This window comes from Nicrophorus vespilloides, unplaced genomic scaffold, assembly GCF_001412225.1.
Source record: "Nicrophorus vespilloides isolate i.1.1-1 unplaced genomic scaffold, Nicve_v1.0, whole genome shotgun sequence".
NCBI lineage: Eukaryota > Metazoa > Arthropoda > Insecta > Coleoptera > Silphidae > Nicrophorus > Nicrophorus vespilloides.
In genome coordinates this window covers 44833-58660 of record NW_017098356.1, presented here as the reverse complement: position 1 = coordinate 58660, position 13828 = coordinate 44833, and the positions used below count along the sequence as shown (strand labels likewise).

At 32.7% G+C, this 13828-nt stretch overlaps 2 protein-coding genes across 2 annotated transcripts; both read right to left on the bottom strand.

Moving 5' to 3' along the window:
- Positions 1 to 113: 113 nt before the first annotated feature.
- LOC108562228 (tektin-1) lies at positions 114 to 1661 on the bottom strand. The gene is made up of 6 exons (XM_017920498.1): positions 1570 to 1661; positions 1165 to 1516; positions 861 to 1108; positions 583 to 805; positions 316 to 534; positions 114 to 251 (listed from the first exon to the last, which is right to left on the bottom strand). Exons 1-6 carry the CDS (start codon positions 1659 to 1661, stop codon positions 114 to 116), a joined length of 1272 nt encoding a protein of 423 aa, XP_017775987.1.
- A 341-nt stretch (positions 1662 to 2002) lies between these two features.
- LOC108562227 (proteoglycan 4-like) lies at positions 2003 to 8419 on the bottom strand. Its single transcript, XM_017920497.1, has 2 exons — positions 8414 to 8419; positions 2003 to 3985 (listed from the first exon to the last, which is right to left on the bottom strand). Exons 1-2 carry the CDS (start codon positions 8417 to 8419, stop codon positions 2108 to 2110), a joined length of 1884 nt encoding a protein of 627 aa, XP_017775986.1. The 3' UTR covers positions 2003 to 2107.
- Positions 8420 to 13828: the final 5409 nt, after the last annotated feature.

Genomic DNA, 13828 nt, shown 5'->3' with positions numbered 1-13828 from the left:
GTTATGAAGAAGAAAATACAATATATATCTTGGTTGATTGTAATTTATTCGTGATATGAATTGTACTATTCTACTGTGACGATAATTTGATGCAAAAAACAAACTTTATGTATTTAGTAATTTTGATAGTTCATGCTTTGTCTCAAAGTCATGCAATCCACCTCATCGATTTTCAGAGTGTTCGTTTTAATGTTGATGTCTTCCTCGAGTTGTATCTGAGTCTTCAGTAAATACCGCATCGAAGCTTGGCCCTAAAGCATCAAAAGAAAGTTGCTTAACTCTTTCATGTATAATTAGGATAATATAATAATTAACCTCAGCCATCATTTGTTGCAATCTGGATACGTTGTACCGAAGTTCGGTGACTTCTTTCACTAAATTGGTTTCAACCAAATCCCTGCACAATTCCATACCGGGTCTTTGCGCCCTGTTCCCTAAACGCGTATGCGCCAAAGCCATGAAACCTTCCTTCTCCGCCATAGACTTTTGCAAACGGGTCAACGATCTGGTTATCTCGTTCACTTGCCGCACAACCTTAAACCCGAAAATTATATAAAGGAATCACATATAAAGATTGATTACCTCTGCATGCTGAATTTCCATTTTCGATTTGCATTCCTTCGTTTCCTCGATGCGCCGACGGAAAGCATCGTTCACGACGTGGTACTGATTCTTCAGATCCATCATCGCCTGATTTATAATGGTATCAACGTAGGATCTTAACAATCTTGCGCTGTTTATTTCTTTGGCTCCATTCTCTATGCTCGTTTTCGAAAATTGTTCCCACTCTTCTGCAGTGATTGAGCTAAAAAATATATTTTAGTAATTGCTTAATTAACTGATTTAATTAAATTAATTACGCTGGATCTAGCGGACAGAATCCATGGTACATGCTGAGATTTAAAGAGTCTTCTCTCAACCCCAAATTGTGTTCATCGATTTTGAGCACGTTGCATTTATCTTCTAAATCTCTGTCCATAAAGTATACGGTCATTCGTAAACGCCGCAATTGCTCGTTGGATTGCTGAAGATCTCGAGTTAAGAGCGCTTTTGCGCCCTCGATAACGTCCCTTTCTTTCAGCAGCTCCCTTTCAACATCGTCGTGGCACTGAAACAAATATTTTTCATCAATTATTATCAGATCGCTACATCAACTTACTTTACCAAATCAATTCCCAATCTGACTTCGCGCATTATGATGCACTTCTTGCATATATTGTAGCACTCGTCGATGCAGCGCACCGCATCGTTTATTCTATCAGCGTACAGCGTCAGATTGTCCATCTCTTTTACAACTTCTTTTCTTTGCTTGTCGATCTCCCCTTTCATAAACTCGATGTCCTGTATCTTTTGCCCGAGATGATGGTCAACCTCTCGCTTATTCAATTTGGTTTCCTCGTCGGTTTGCTCCCTGACCCGATCCGATTCCGCAAGAACTTTGTCGGCCAGGGCTTGCTGATCGTCGCAAGCCCTGTACCTCTGCCGATTGTTCAGGTACCATTCTGTTATGGTGAATCTAAACATTTGTTAAATTAACTCAATTGAAAGTTTTTACAAGAATTGATTTACCTTGGTGGAGGCGGCGGGACAATGACGACATGTTGATCGTAAAGAGTCGTGTGGATGTTAGAATTGTTCTTGTGGTTCTTCCTGAAAGGCATCTTTGCTTTTGCGACAGAAATGCTTAGACGAGCGAGACGGTATATGTAAAAGTTTTGTCAATATTTGAATATGTATGGTAACAACGAGAAAAATTAGTTTGTTCGATATGTGTCAAACAGAAAACTTCAAATAAACTTAGATACCAAAAGTTAATTAAACTGATAATACTTATTAATTAGAAATAAGTATAACATTGTTGATAAAGTCGGTATATTTATTTATGTTGATCTGTTTTAGTTAATAATTATTAAGACGAAAACACTTTTATGTAGGTATTTTATTTACATTATACAGCAATCAATGAAGTAGTAGTATATCAATCTTATATGCAAAACATTTTTATTCAGGTCGTCGAATTAATAATAGTCATTATGTTTTTATAGTAGTAACACTTTTTGATAGTGAGACAGGTGGAACACAATAAATACAATTGTAATAACTAAATTTAGAAGGCGTAATAAGTGTTGACGTTTGATCTGTAGCCGGTATCGGGTGGCAGATAAGTGTTCCTCACAGTCGGTCTCTTAGTGGTTGGTCTTGGGGTGGTGGTGGTCCTTCTGGTGGTTGGTCTTGGAGTGGTGGTGGTCTTTCTGGTGGTCACAGGTGGTAAATAGGTGTTTGGTGGTGGAGTCAGACGTCTGGTCGTTGGTGGCCTACGAGTGGTTGTGGTTACTGGAGGCAAGTAGGTGATTGGTGGTGGTGGTGGTCTTCTGGTGGTTGTGGTTGGTCTTCTGGTGGTTGTGGTTGGTCTTCTGGTGGTGGTTGTAACTGGTGGCAAGTAGGTGATTGGTGGAGGTGGTGGTCTTCTGGTAGTGGTTACAGGTGGCAAGTAGGTGATTGGTGGTGGTGGTGGTCTCCTGGTTGTGGTGGTTGGTCTTCTGGTGGTTGTTGTTGGCTTCCTAGTGGTCACTGGTGGCAAATAAGTGATTGGTGGCGGTGGTGGCCTCTTGGTGGTTGTGACAGGTGGTAAATAATAGTTTGGTGGAGTTTGTCTCCTGGTGGTGAACGTTTGTGCCGTGTAAACTTTGGTAACGGTCTGTGCGGGAGTGTATGGCTTCCTGGTCGTCGTGGTAACTGGAGGCAAGTAGGTAATTGGTGGTGGTGGTGGTCTTCTGGTAGTGGTGGTTGGTTTTCTGGTGGTAGTAGTTGGTTTTCTGGTGGTAGTAGTTGGTTTCCTGGTAGTGACTGGGGGCAAGTATGTGATTGGTGGTGGTGGTGGTCTTCTGGTAGTTGTCACTGGTGGCAAGTAAGTGATTGGGGGTGGTGGTGGTCTTCTGGTGGTAGTAACTGGTGGCAAGTAAGTGATTGGTGGTGGTGGCCTCCTGGTCGTGATGGATCTGGTGGTGCGTGGCCTAGTGGTGGTTGGAACTGGCCTCCTGGTCGTTGTCTTCGTGGTGTATGGAAAAGGAACTGGGGGTGTTGGATAATCGTAACCGATCTTGGGGGTTGGTGGAGGTGGCCTTCTGGTTGTAGGTCTCGGAGTAGTTGGTCGTGGTGTTGTCGGTCTTGGAGTTGTCACAATGTATCTGGTAGTGCGCGACTCAAAAGGGATTTTTGGAGTTGGATAATCGTAACCGATCTTTGGGGATGGTGGTGGTGGAGGCCTCCTGGTGGTAGGTCTGGTGGTTGGTCTTGGAGTCGTTGGTCTTGGAGTGGTAGCAATGAATCTAGTAGTGCGCGTCTCAAAAGGGATTATGGGCGTTGGGTAATCATAACCGATCTTTGGGGATGGTGGTGGAGGTGGTCTCCTGGTGGTAGGTCTAGTGGTTGGCCTAGGAGTCGTTGGTCTTGGAGTTGTTGGTCTTGGAGTGGTCGCAATGAACCTGGTAGTGCGCGTCTCAAAAGGGATAATAGGCGTTGGGTAATCATAACCGATCTTTGGGGATGGTGGTGGAGGTGGTCTCCTGGTAGTAGGTCTTGTGGTGGTTGGCCTAGGAGTCGTTGGTCTTGGGGTGGTAGCAATGAACCTGGTAGTGCGCGTCTCAAAAGGGATTACAGGCTTTGGGTAATCGTATCCGACAACCTTTGGAGATGGTGGCGGAGGTGGCCTGGTGGTAGGTCTAGGAGTAGTCGGCCTCTGAGTAGTAACAATGAACCTAGTTGTGCGCGTTTCGAAAGGAATCTCGGGCTTTGGATAATTGTAACCCGGAGAATCATAGTTGTATCCTTGCTGCGAGCCGAAAATGTTATTCGGACTGGAGAACGAAGAAACAGCCCTCTTCTCCTTCTCGGCTGTCACCGCTGAAAGCAGCAACAGCGGAGCAGCAACAACCAAAAATGTCACTAACCGCTGCAAAGCAAAGAAAAACAAATAATTAATACACTAAAAACAGCATAAATACAATAAATAAATGATCCTTCAAATCATCATTGCAACACGTGAAATACCCAAAAAAAACTATAATCAATTCACAGGAATTAAAACTCGCCCATCCGAGATTAGCATATTACCAAACTGTGAGCTCAAAAACGACAAAAAAAAGTAGAAAATAGTACAGAGATGTACTGGGTTTATGACCTTTCCCCTTGCTGGAAAATGTCAAGGATACAGAAAGATCCTAGTTTGCGTGTGTCACAAATTTAAAGATTCGGATTCCTTTAATCCATCAGATCGATAACAGATCCGATAAAATGATGCAATTTCATATTTATACATATGTTGTTTATTTGCGCAATGATTAATTATTACAAGACGTTTTCATTCAGTAATAAATTTCTTAAGAGTCTCCCATTTTTATCTTATTTCTCTAAATTTATACCTATTAATTTACAGAATGTCACGATTTTGTTTTTGTAATAAACAAGTTTATAACAGCAACAACAAAGATATGAATTTTAAAATTAACAAATCTCAAATTAATTGAAGGTTTTTAAACATATTTTATATTGAGAGAAATACTAGTTTATTGCGGATGGAACTAATTGAATGATGAAAGATGTTCGTATTAGCGTTGGATGTTGTCTTCTGGCTTGTTAATAAATTAAATGTTGTAACCTTAACAAGAAGGCAACCTTCAAAATGTATCATCTTTTAACACACACACACAATTTTTTTTTTTCGTTCCACTCCTTTTTGGAAATACGCATAAATTTCAATATGGATTTGTTAATCGTCTTCTCACCAAAAGTGAAAAAAAAATATGTTAATAGACTCATATTACCATTCCTAACATTGAAATCGACGTTGCAAGCATTAGTCAACTACTCGTAAATAAGTGTTAAGTATTGCAACAATCTGGATGAGGAAAGGTCAACATCCGTTCAACAATGTTTATATTTTTTTCTTCAAATAATTGAATTCTATTGTAATTTAAACTATAAATTAAATACACACACAATTTTTACTTTCTTCAATTTTTTCAAATAATTTCTTAAATTAATGCATCAAAACAATGAGTAAATTTAAATACTAATCAAAATTCAGTCTATATTAAATAAATATACATTTTTTTAAATGTTAAATTTATCAAAGAAAAAAAAACTAATACTAAAAGTCAACAGAAGATGGAAAAAAAACTAATGATCAAATTATTGAAATGACACTTCTGACATCTCATTTGCATTTGAAATACGTCAAAAGAAAAAAAAAATGAATGCTTTATAATAATTTTGTTTTTTTTTTTTGTGAAAGATTGATATATTATTAATAATTATATGTTTGTTATTTTCTCGATTCATTTGAATGTGAAGACGAAATCCGGTTATAAATTATTTAAAGGATATTTCAAATAGTTTTGCACTATTGACATTATGAAATATTATAACATTCGTTTCTCGTAATGTTTGTTATGCGAAGAACTTCGTAGGTGTTATTATTTATGATCGAATTGTGAAGAATTCGGTTCGCTTGTCGAGTTTGTTATTTATTGTCTTTGAAAAACGAAATAGAAATTAACGTTACACTTCCAAATTTTTACTTATATTTTTCTGTCTTTCAATACCACGCATAGTGCGGATAATCGATGTTGCCAATAACTGTTTAAAACCGTACTAATCGAGGTCTTTAAAATAGCATTGAAATAAACAGAGACTCGACTAATAATTTATTTGAATTTATTTTGTCAATTAAAATTAATCGAAGCTATAATATAGATGTATTTACTAATTACACAATTCAAACCAATATGTATTTAAATCCATACTAATAGAAGACTAACGATTTCTTAGAATTTATTTTGACAATTAATATTTGGTTTATTTTAACATTTTCTATAATGAATCCGGACAAATCTAATCCGTAATATTGATCTATTTAATAATTACATAATACATACCAATATCTGTTTAAAACTGTACTGATCCAGGACTTTAAAATAGCATTGAAATAAGCAGCACAAAAATAAATTTGTCTAACGATTTCTTAGAATTTATTTTGCGAATTAAAATTTGTTTTATTTTGAAATTTTCTATAATAAATCCGGGCTAATTGAAGCCAAAACATTAATATATTTACTAGTTACATAATACATACCAATATCTGTTTAAACCCGTACTAATCGAGTACTTTAACATAGCATTGAAATAAGGTGCACAAAAAGAGATTTGTCTAACGATTTATTTTGCCAATTAAAATTTGGTTTATTTTGAAATTTCGTATAGTGAAACCGGACTGATCGAAGCCGAGATATTGATGCATTTACTAATTACATAATAGATACCAATATTTGTTTTAAACCGTACTAATCGAGTACTTGAAAATAGCATTGAAATAAGCAGTACAAAAAGAGATTTGACTAACGATTTTATAGAATTTATTTTGATAATAAAATTTGGTTAATTTATTTAAATTTAGTAAATCAACACTAATCGAAGCCGAGATATTGATGTGTTTACTAATTACATAATAGATACCAATATCTGTTTAAAACCGTACTAATCGAGGACTTTAAAATACCATTGAAATATGCAATACAAAAAGAGGTTTGTCTACCGATTTATTAGAATTTATTTTATCAACTAAAATTTGGTCTATTTTGAATTTTCTATAGTAAATCCGGACTGATCGAAGCTAAGATATTGACGTATATACTAATTACATAATAGATACTAACATCTGTTTAAAACCGTGCTAATCGAGGGCTTAAAAATAGCATTGAAATGAACAGCATACAAAGAGATTTGTCTAACGATTTTTTACAGTTTATTTTATCATCTAAAATTTGGTTTATTTTGAATTTTCTATAGTGAATCTAGACTGATCGAAGCCAAGATATTGATGTATTTACTATTTACATAATACATACCAATATCTGTTTAAAACCGTACTAATCGAAGACTTTAAAATAGCATTAAAATAAGCAGTACAAAAAGAGACTTGACTACCGATTTCTGAGAATTTATTTTTCCAATTAAAATTTGGATTTTTTTATAGTAAAACCGGACTAATCGAAGCCAAGTTATGTTTAATGCATAACAATTAAAAATATGTTTAAATATAATTAATTACGAAGATGCATTTGAATGAATTCGAAGATTGTAATCATATTAACAAACTTGTATTAATATTTGTGTTTTATGTGCATCAATACATATTTAGTCATTATATAATAATTACGTTGAGTCAATTTCTTTACGTAATTGAACTGTCTTTGAAAAGTGAAATACAAATTAACATTTTACTAATATTTTTTGTCTTTGGTTCAATATTACGTTGGTTTTGATGCAAATTGATCACGATTAAAAAAAAATTGATAATGTTTAAATCTAATTACTACAAATAAAACCAGTTTAAACGTTGATGCAAATTTTTTTAAATTAAATTAATCAGGAAATTCTAATTATTCAACTTTTTTAGTATAAACCCGGATTTAACAATTTAATATTTCAATTATAAATAGTCACAAATGTTAGCAACATTCCAAATGTAATAATTAATCTGTTATAATTAATATTTTCTTTAAGATCTGCACACTTTTTCTTTCATCAATGATTATAAAATTGGTACATTATAAAAATGATTTGTTGCTTTATATTATATGAAATAAATACTTATTGAAATCGAATCACTATGATTTCTTTATATTGCACTAAAATCTTATTCATTTCTTAGTCAGATTAAGTTTACAAGTATTTTTTTAAATTTAAAAGTTTATAATATTTCAAATTTAAACTAAAAATTAATTATTATCATCAAATTTTAACAAATTACTTACTTTCGATATTTTGTTACAACTAAATGCAATGATTTAATGAATTTATACTTTTCTTTGTGAATTTAAACTTTTGTTAATTATGACAAATAACTATGATTTTTTAACTGATTTCAGTTACATAATTCCACATATTTAATATAAAATTAACTAATTATTGTTAAATTTAATAAAATAACAAAAGTTTAAAAATAAATTATGTTATTGAATCAAAGAAAACGAATAAAAACAATTATTATTAAATTTAATTAGTTTCAAAATGAACTATTAAACGAATTAAATATCAAAATTGTCCTGTTTATAATCTAATAATCCAAATTGATTTAGATGCAATTAAGTGTAAGAGATGATTTAATCCAAAATTCGATCACAAACTAATAATACCGAACGATTTGTTAGTAATGTTATTTTGTATAAAAATTGAGAATGATGCTTGTTCACCTACCATATTCTGTCTAATGATAAGATTGACACAAAACTGAACAATATCCGAGATGATCCCGGCACTTTTATATTATAATTATGAAGGTAATCAAGTTACGAAATCGGTGGTTTATCTGCTCGTCTTTCGTCTTCTTTTCTACATATTCTCTTTTTTTTACGTTCATCTTTCGGTTTGGGTTCATCCCATTCGATCGCACTAAATTCGGACACAATGCGTCGTCCCCTCTATGTCTATTCACTACGCGACTTTACCTTCTTCGAAACACATCATTTTGCAACATGAAATTTCTTCATATTTACAACAAGAAAACATATATTATTTGGTCATCGTTTTTGATCTCATATATTTAGAATTATATTGAAATTCGTTCAGGAAATAGCGATAAATTATGATAATTGAATAAGCCAAAATAATTGTTATAAGATTGTTCAGGAAACTGAATTGATTTAGGTCAAATCTATTAACAGAAATTGTAGTGTATGACGAAGATCTTGTGAAATATGGAAATTTATGATTGATCAAAATATAATATTTAATATATCCAAAAATTAGTTATTTCTTAAAAATTTTGACAAAATGACCAAATTAGTAATTGAACTTGTTTTTTTTTTGTATAATTTTGAAATTTGACGAAATGTATATAAATACATTTATTATATTAATTTATTGAATAACCGACATTTAAAGAAAAAAACTTAATAAACTAACCTTTGCAAAGGTTAATAAAATCAATTTATTGAATTAAAATATTTTATTATGTGATTCAGTTCAATATGAATTGGTTTAAACATTTGATTGAAATAATAATCAAGTTGTACGGTTTTTCGGTTTTGTCATAAGACTGAAAGATTTACGCAGACAATTTTCTTATGAGTAGTGTTGAGAGTGGTATCGATGCAGGCGGAAAGCATGCGAAGAAGAAGCGCCCCAGAAGCCTATCATCGAAGTCCCGTTCGAATTCGAAGATCTTCGACAGCTCAATCGAAGCATTCCTCGACGCCGATCAGCATTTCCAAATCGTGTGTTCGGTGCGCAACGAAATCGTGGACAACGCACTGGACATCTGCTACAAGAAATACGTGCAGAAGCAGAGCATCAAGTTTCTGGTGCATAGCTTGAACGCCGCTTGGATCAGCGGTTTGAAGACAGCCTTCATGTATTACGACAAGGACGTGGTTAACATCAGCTCGGACTCGTTGCTTTGGGAGAACGAAGCACCGCCGGAACCGTGCGCGAAAGACACTTGGGCTCAACTCTCGCTCCCAATAATAGAGCAACCGGAAGAGGAGAAGCATAGTATCACTGTCGAGTCGCAACAAGCCGCTGAGGTGGAAAAGTCTTTGTCGGTAATTGGCAGCGGAAAAGGATACGAGGAAATCACAGGTGAAGTATCAGTCGATTTCGGAGAAGGTTCTTCGTATTACGGAGACATTTCATCCGAGATGTCCTTCTTCACGGCGATGGCCAAAGAGCCGGAAACGAATTTACCGTACCTCGAAGACAGTTGTCCTCCTGTTAAAGAAGCAGATCAATCGAAAGCGCAGAAGGGTAGCATGAAGAAGTCTAGTTCTCACACCGGTGACGGGTTCTACATCAATGATTTACCACCGATTAGGCAATTGGCGAGGTTCAATTTCAGGAAATCGAAGCAATAGGATGTTTTTTTTTTTATTGTTTATCAGTTCTGACGTTATGTTGAAGCTTAAATCTCAATCGAAATCGGTGGTGAATAAATTAAACGATACGCTCAGCGAGGAAGACGATTTTTCTATAGTTTGTTCAATCCGCGAAGAGATTATCCAAAACGCTTTGGATATATGCTATCAACACTATTTGGATAAGCAGCGGAGGAAGTTCATAGTGCAATGCTGGCACCAAGCGTGCGTTAAGATTCTGGGCCTGGAACTGAAGAGTTACGACGAGAAAATCATCAATTACAAATCTGGTACTTGGGAGGAAGACATCGCTCCGCAACCGTCGCCAATCGATGTCCACGCCAGCCATTCAATCCCCTTCGTTCAACAATTCGATTCGGAAAAGTCATCAAATATCATTTCAGAGCAATCGGTTGAATCCAATCTCGAAATCGTTTCACCTTCAAAATGTTACAGCGAATATTCAGAATCCTACGAGGAACAAGAGGTTAATTACGTTACGGATGAGAGTTACGCGTCGGGAATAACCGAGGACAGTTATTTTACCACCGTCGCTCAATTGAAATGCGTTAATTACGACGAACGTTCGGTTTCTAAGAACTCGTTGCCGGGAATTGTTGGGAAGAAAGGAGGAGGCTGCAGCGGGAAGAAAATGAATTCGGTGTGTGTTGTAGAACGTTTACCGTCGATCAAGATGCAGGCTCGATTCAAACAGGACGTGAGGAAGAAAAGTGATAATCAAGATTCTTTAATCATTCAAAGAAATTCCAAACAATAATTTTTAACACGAAAAGAACGCAGACAACAACAAATAAAATATGAATATCTAATCGTATTTCTGTGGAAAATAAAACAAGGAAGACATTTATTATATTAAATAATTGCAGGTATCAAGAATCCCGTTAAAATTATCATTTTAGCTAGTGTTATTTATTGTTTATATTTTATTTACATGTATTTTTATTGTTGGTTTAAGAAATGAAATAATATATTTATGGGAGAGATGCTAATTAGGTAGAGAAATATATTGGAATTCGTTTGACTTTGAACATGTGCAGACGGACGTTTGAAGTGACCGTTTGCTTGCAAGCAAGCAAGCACACAAGACTCGTTGAACAGGTATATTCTTTAGAATCGGTCAACAGATGATATGGGAAAAAGAATGCTTCTCTTTTTTTTTTAGTCTGAGTCCGAGTCATTCTCAAATTAGAAATCTTCATCAGAGCGATGACATTGACATTTACACTGATTTACACTATTAATTATAACAAATCATATTAATGTTGCCTTATATGCTAGATCGAGCATAGTTAGCATTTTATATAGTTAAAGCTTTTTGCGTTAAATAGATTATTTTTATATTTATAAAACATATCAAAACAAAGCATAAAACAGCAAAGACTTTTCCATAGACAATTCAAATATTTTAACAATTCGTATTTTCATTAATTGTTAAATATTGATAATGGAAATTAATTAATTAAAACAAGTATAAGCCTTTCTAGCTCAGTGATTTCAAATAGTATCATTAATTTTGAAATTCAATTTTGTCTTTCAACTATTAAAACTGTTGGAAGCAACTAATGTAAATTGAAGCTAATGTATTTTTAACAATAGGTTGTCGTGTCTCGGGATTCAAATATCTATGGACACTGTGGAAAATCTCGTTGTTATGTCATTGTGGAGTACTAGTGGAGTTTTTATGATAATAAACACTTTATTATTCTCTAAAAGATTATTAATAACTTCTATGTCTAGATTCCAGTTGCTATGTTTATTACTAAAGTTTTTATTAGTCTAACTAGGACTCGAGAGGACTCTCCTCTAAGACTAAAACTAACTTGGACTAGCGACTAGCTAGGACTAGGGACTATCTAGGACTAACCTTGTACTATATAAATATCATATTATATAGTAGTGAATTAGCATAGTGGGAGTACAATATTTGGTAAGGGAAGATAGTACCTAACTTTCCAGATGTACATATTAGTTGTCATTGGCCCTTTGCATTTGTGCACAACATGGTGATTAACAATATTCGTTAAATAATGATTAGTTATGGGATCTTCCAAAGTGGTATTTGTACTTAGTCTTAATGACTTACATACATGCATATGTATAAAATAATTAGGGCTAACATAATATCAACAATAACGGTTATACAAAACAAGATAATGTTGAATAATGAATAAATGTAATAACTGTCACATAAAAAATAACTCTTTGACATATAATGACGTGTCCCAGACGTCTAAAGTTTGTTATAGAATTTTCAATTAATTACGCGGTAAAAATAATAATTAGTAAAGTTTCAAATCTGTAAAATTGTAGAGAAATAAATAATAAGCTCGTAAGTATTTTTAACGAAAGTGTAGTCAGTAGTTTAAGCGAAAGTTCTGAAGTTATATGAAAAAATTGTTCGTAAACGATAAAAATAAAATAAATTCGTCAAGAAGTATTGAATAATAATATAAAGCCATTTAATGCTTTAGTTTTGAAAAAAAAAACTGACTTTTCGTAATGTTAGTAAAAGAAACAATTATATAGTATCTAAGAAAATGTAGTCTTTAATATTTCTTGAATTATTTACTAATTAAACAATTTAATGATACATAATTTATATTTTATTCGTATGTCAAAGGGTTAAGTTAAAAGTTAAAATTTTGTAATTTTATTAATATTGTTAAAAGTAAATTTCTTAAATTTAATGGAACTTTCGTTAAATTTAACTATAGAATTATAAATATATGTATCATAAAAAGTAATTTATTTCATTTTATAAATAATTCCTTTGATCACTGTATATATATATGATTTTTCTAAATTAAATTGAAATAATGAAGATTTTATGATGAAATTAATCAAGTAAATTTAGTAAATTCAAATTTTCTGAAATTTTTGTTAAATTACGTTGCTATAAATCTAAATATTTACAAGTTTGTTAATATTTAAAAGCGGAAAAACATAAATAAATTACATAAATATATATACAGGTATCACCCGACTTACGAACTCCCGGATTTACGAACAAAATTCTAAAAGCTCTAACTTGTTATAGTGATAAAAAAATAACTGTCCAAACAAAAATTGATAATTTCTCTATTCAAATATAATATTTTTGGAAGATGTACTATCTGTTTTGTTGTATTTATTTCTTTTTTCATTTTTTTTATTATATAATTCTGCTGTCTACATTGAAAAGTATTTGTAAGTTTGTATTTTATTTATTTTAATATATTTTTTCAAATTTATGCAGTTAGTAATACGGAATTGAACATATATAAAATAAATATATTTTGAAATTTGTTAAATTCCCTCTACTTACGTGTCGTGTCCCAGGGTTAAGAAATCCTTGGACACCGTGACGGAATTTAACATATATGAAAGTAAAAACCATGATAAAGACTTACTAATTCGTAAGTCATTAGGCAGATGTACATATTAAAGGGTCATTATATACGAACAAATTCGACTTACGTACAACCCTTTCGAACGGAACTAGTTCGATACCTGTATTATAAAAGTAATATATTTCTTTTTGTAAATAATTCGTGTGATCACTGTGTATTTAGTATGATTTATTTCAATTAAATTGAAATAATGAATATATTATGCTGAAATTAATCAAGTAAATTTAATAAATTCAAATTTAATGGGACTTTTGTTAAATTACGTTGCTATAGATGTTAATATTTACAAGTTGTTAATATTTAACAGACGAAAGAACATGAATAAATTGCAAAAATATTTGTTTTTATACAATGTAATATATTTCTTTTCCTGTGATCACTGTGTATATATTATGATTTATTTAAATTAAATTGAAATAATGAAGATATTATGCTGAATTTAATCAAATAATATGTGTTTAATGCTATGTAAATATGAATAGAAGTAAAATAAATATCAGCTGATTA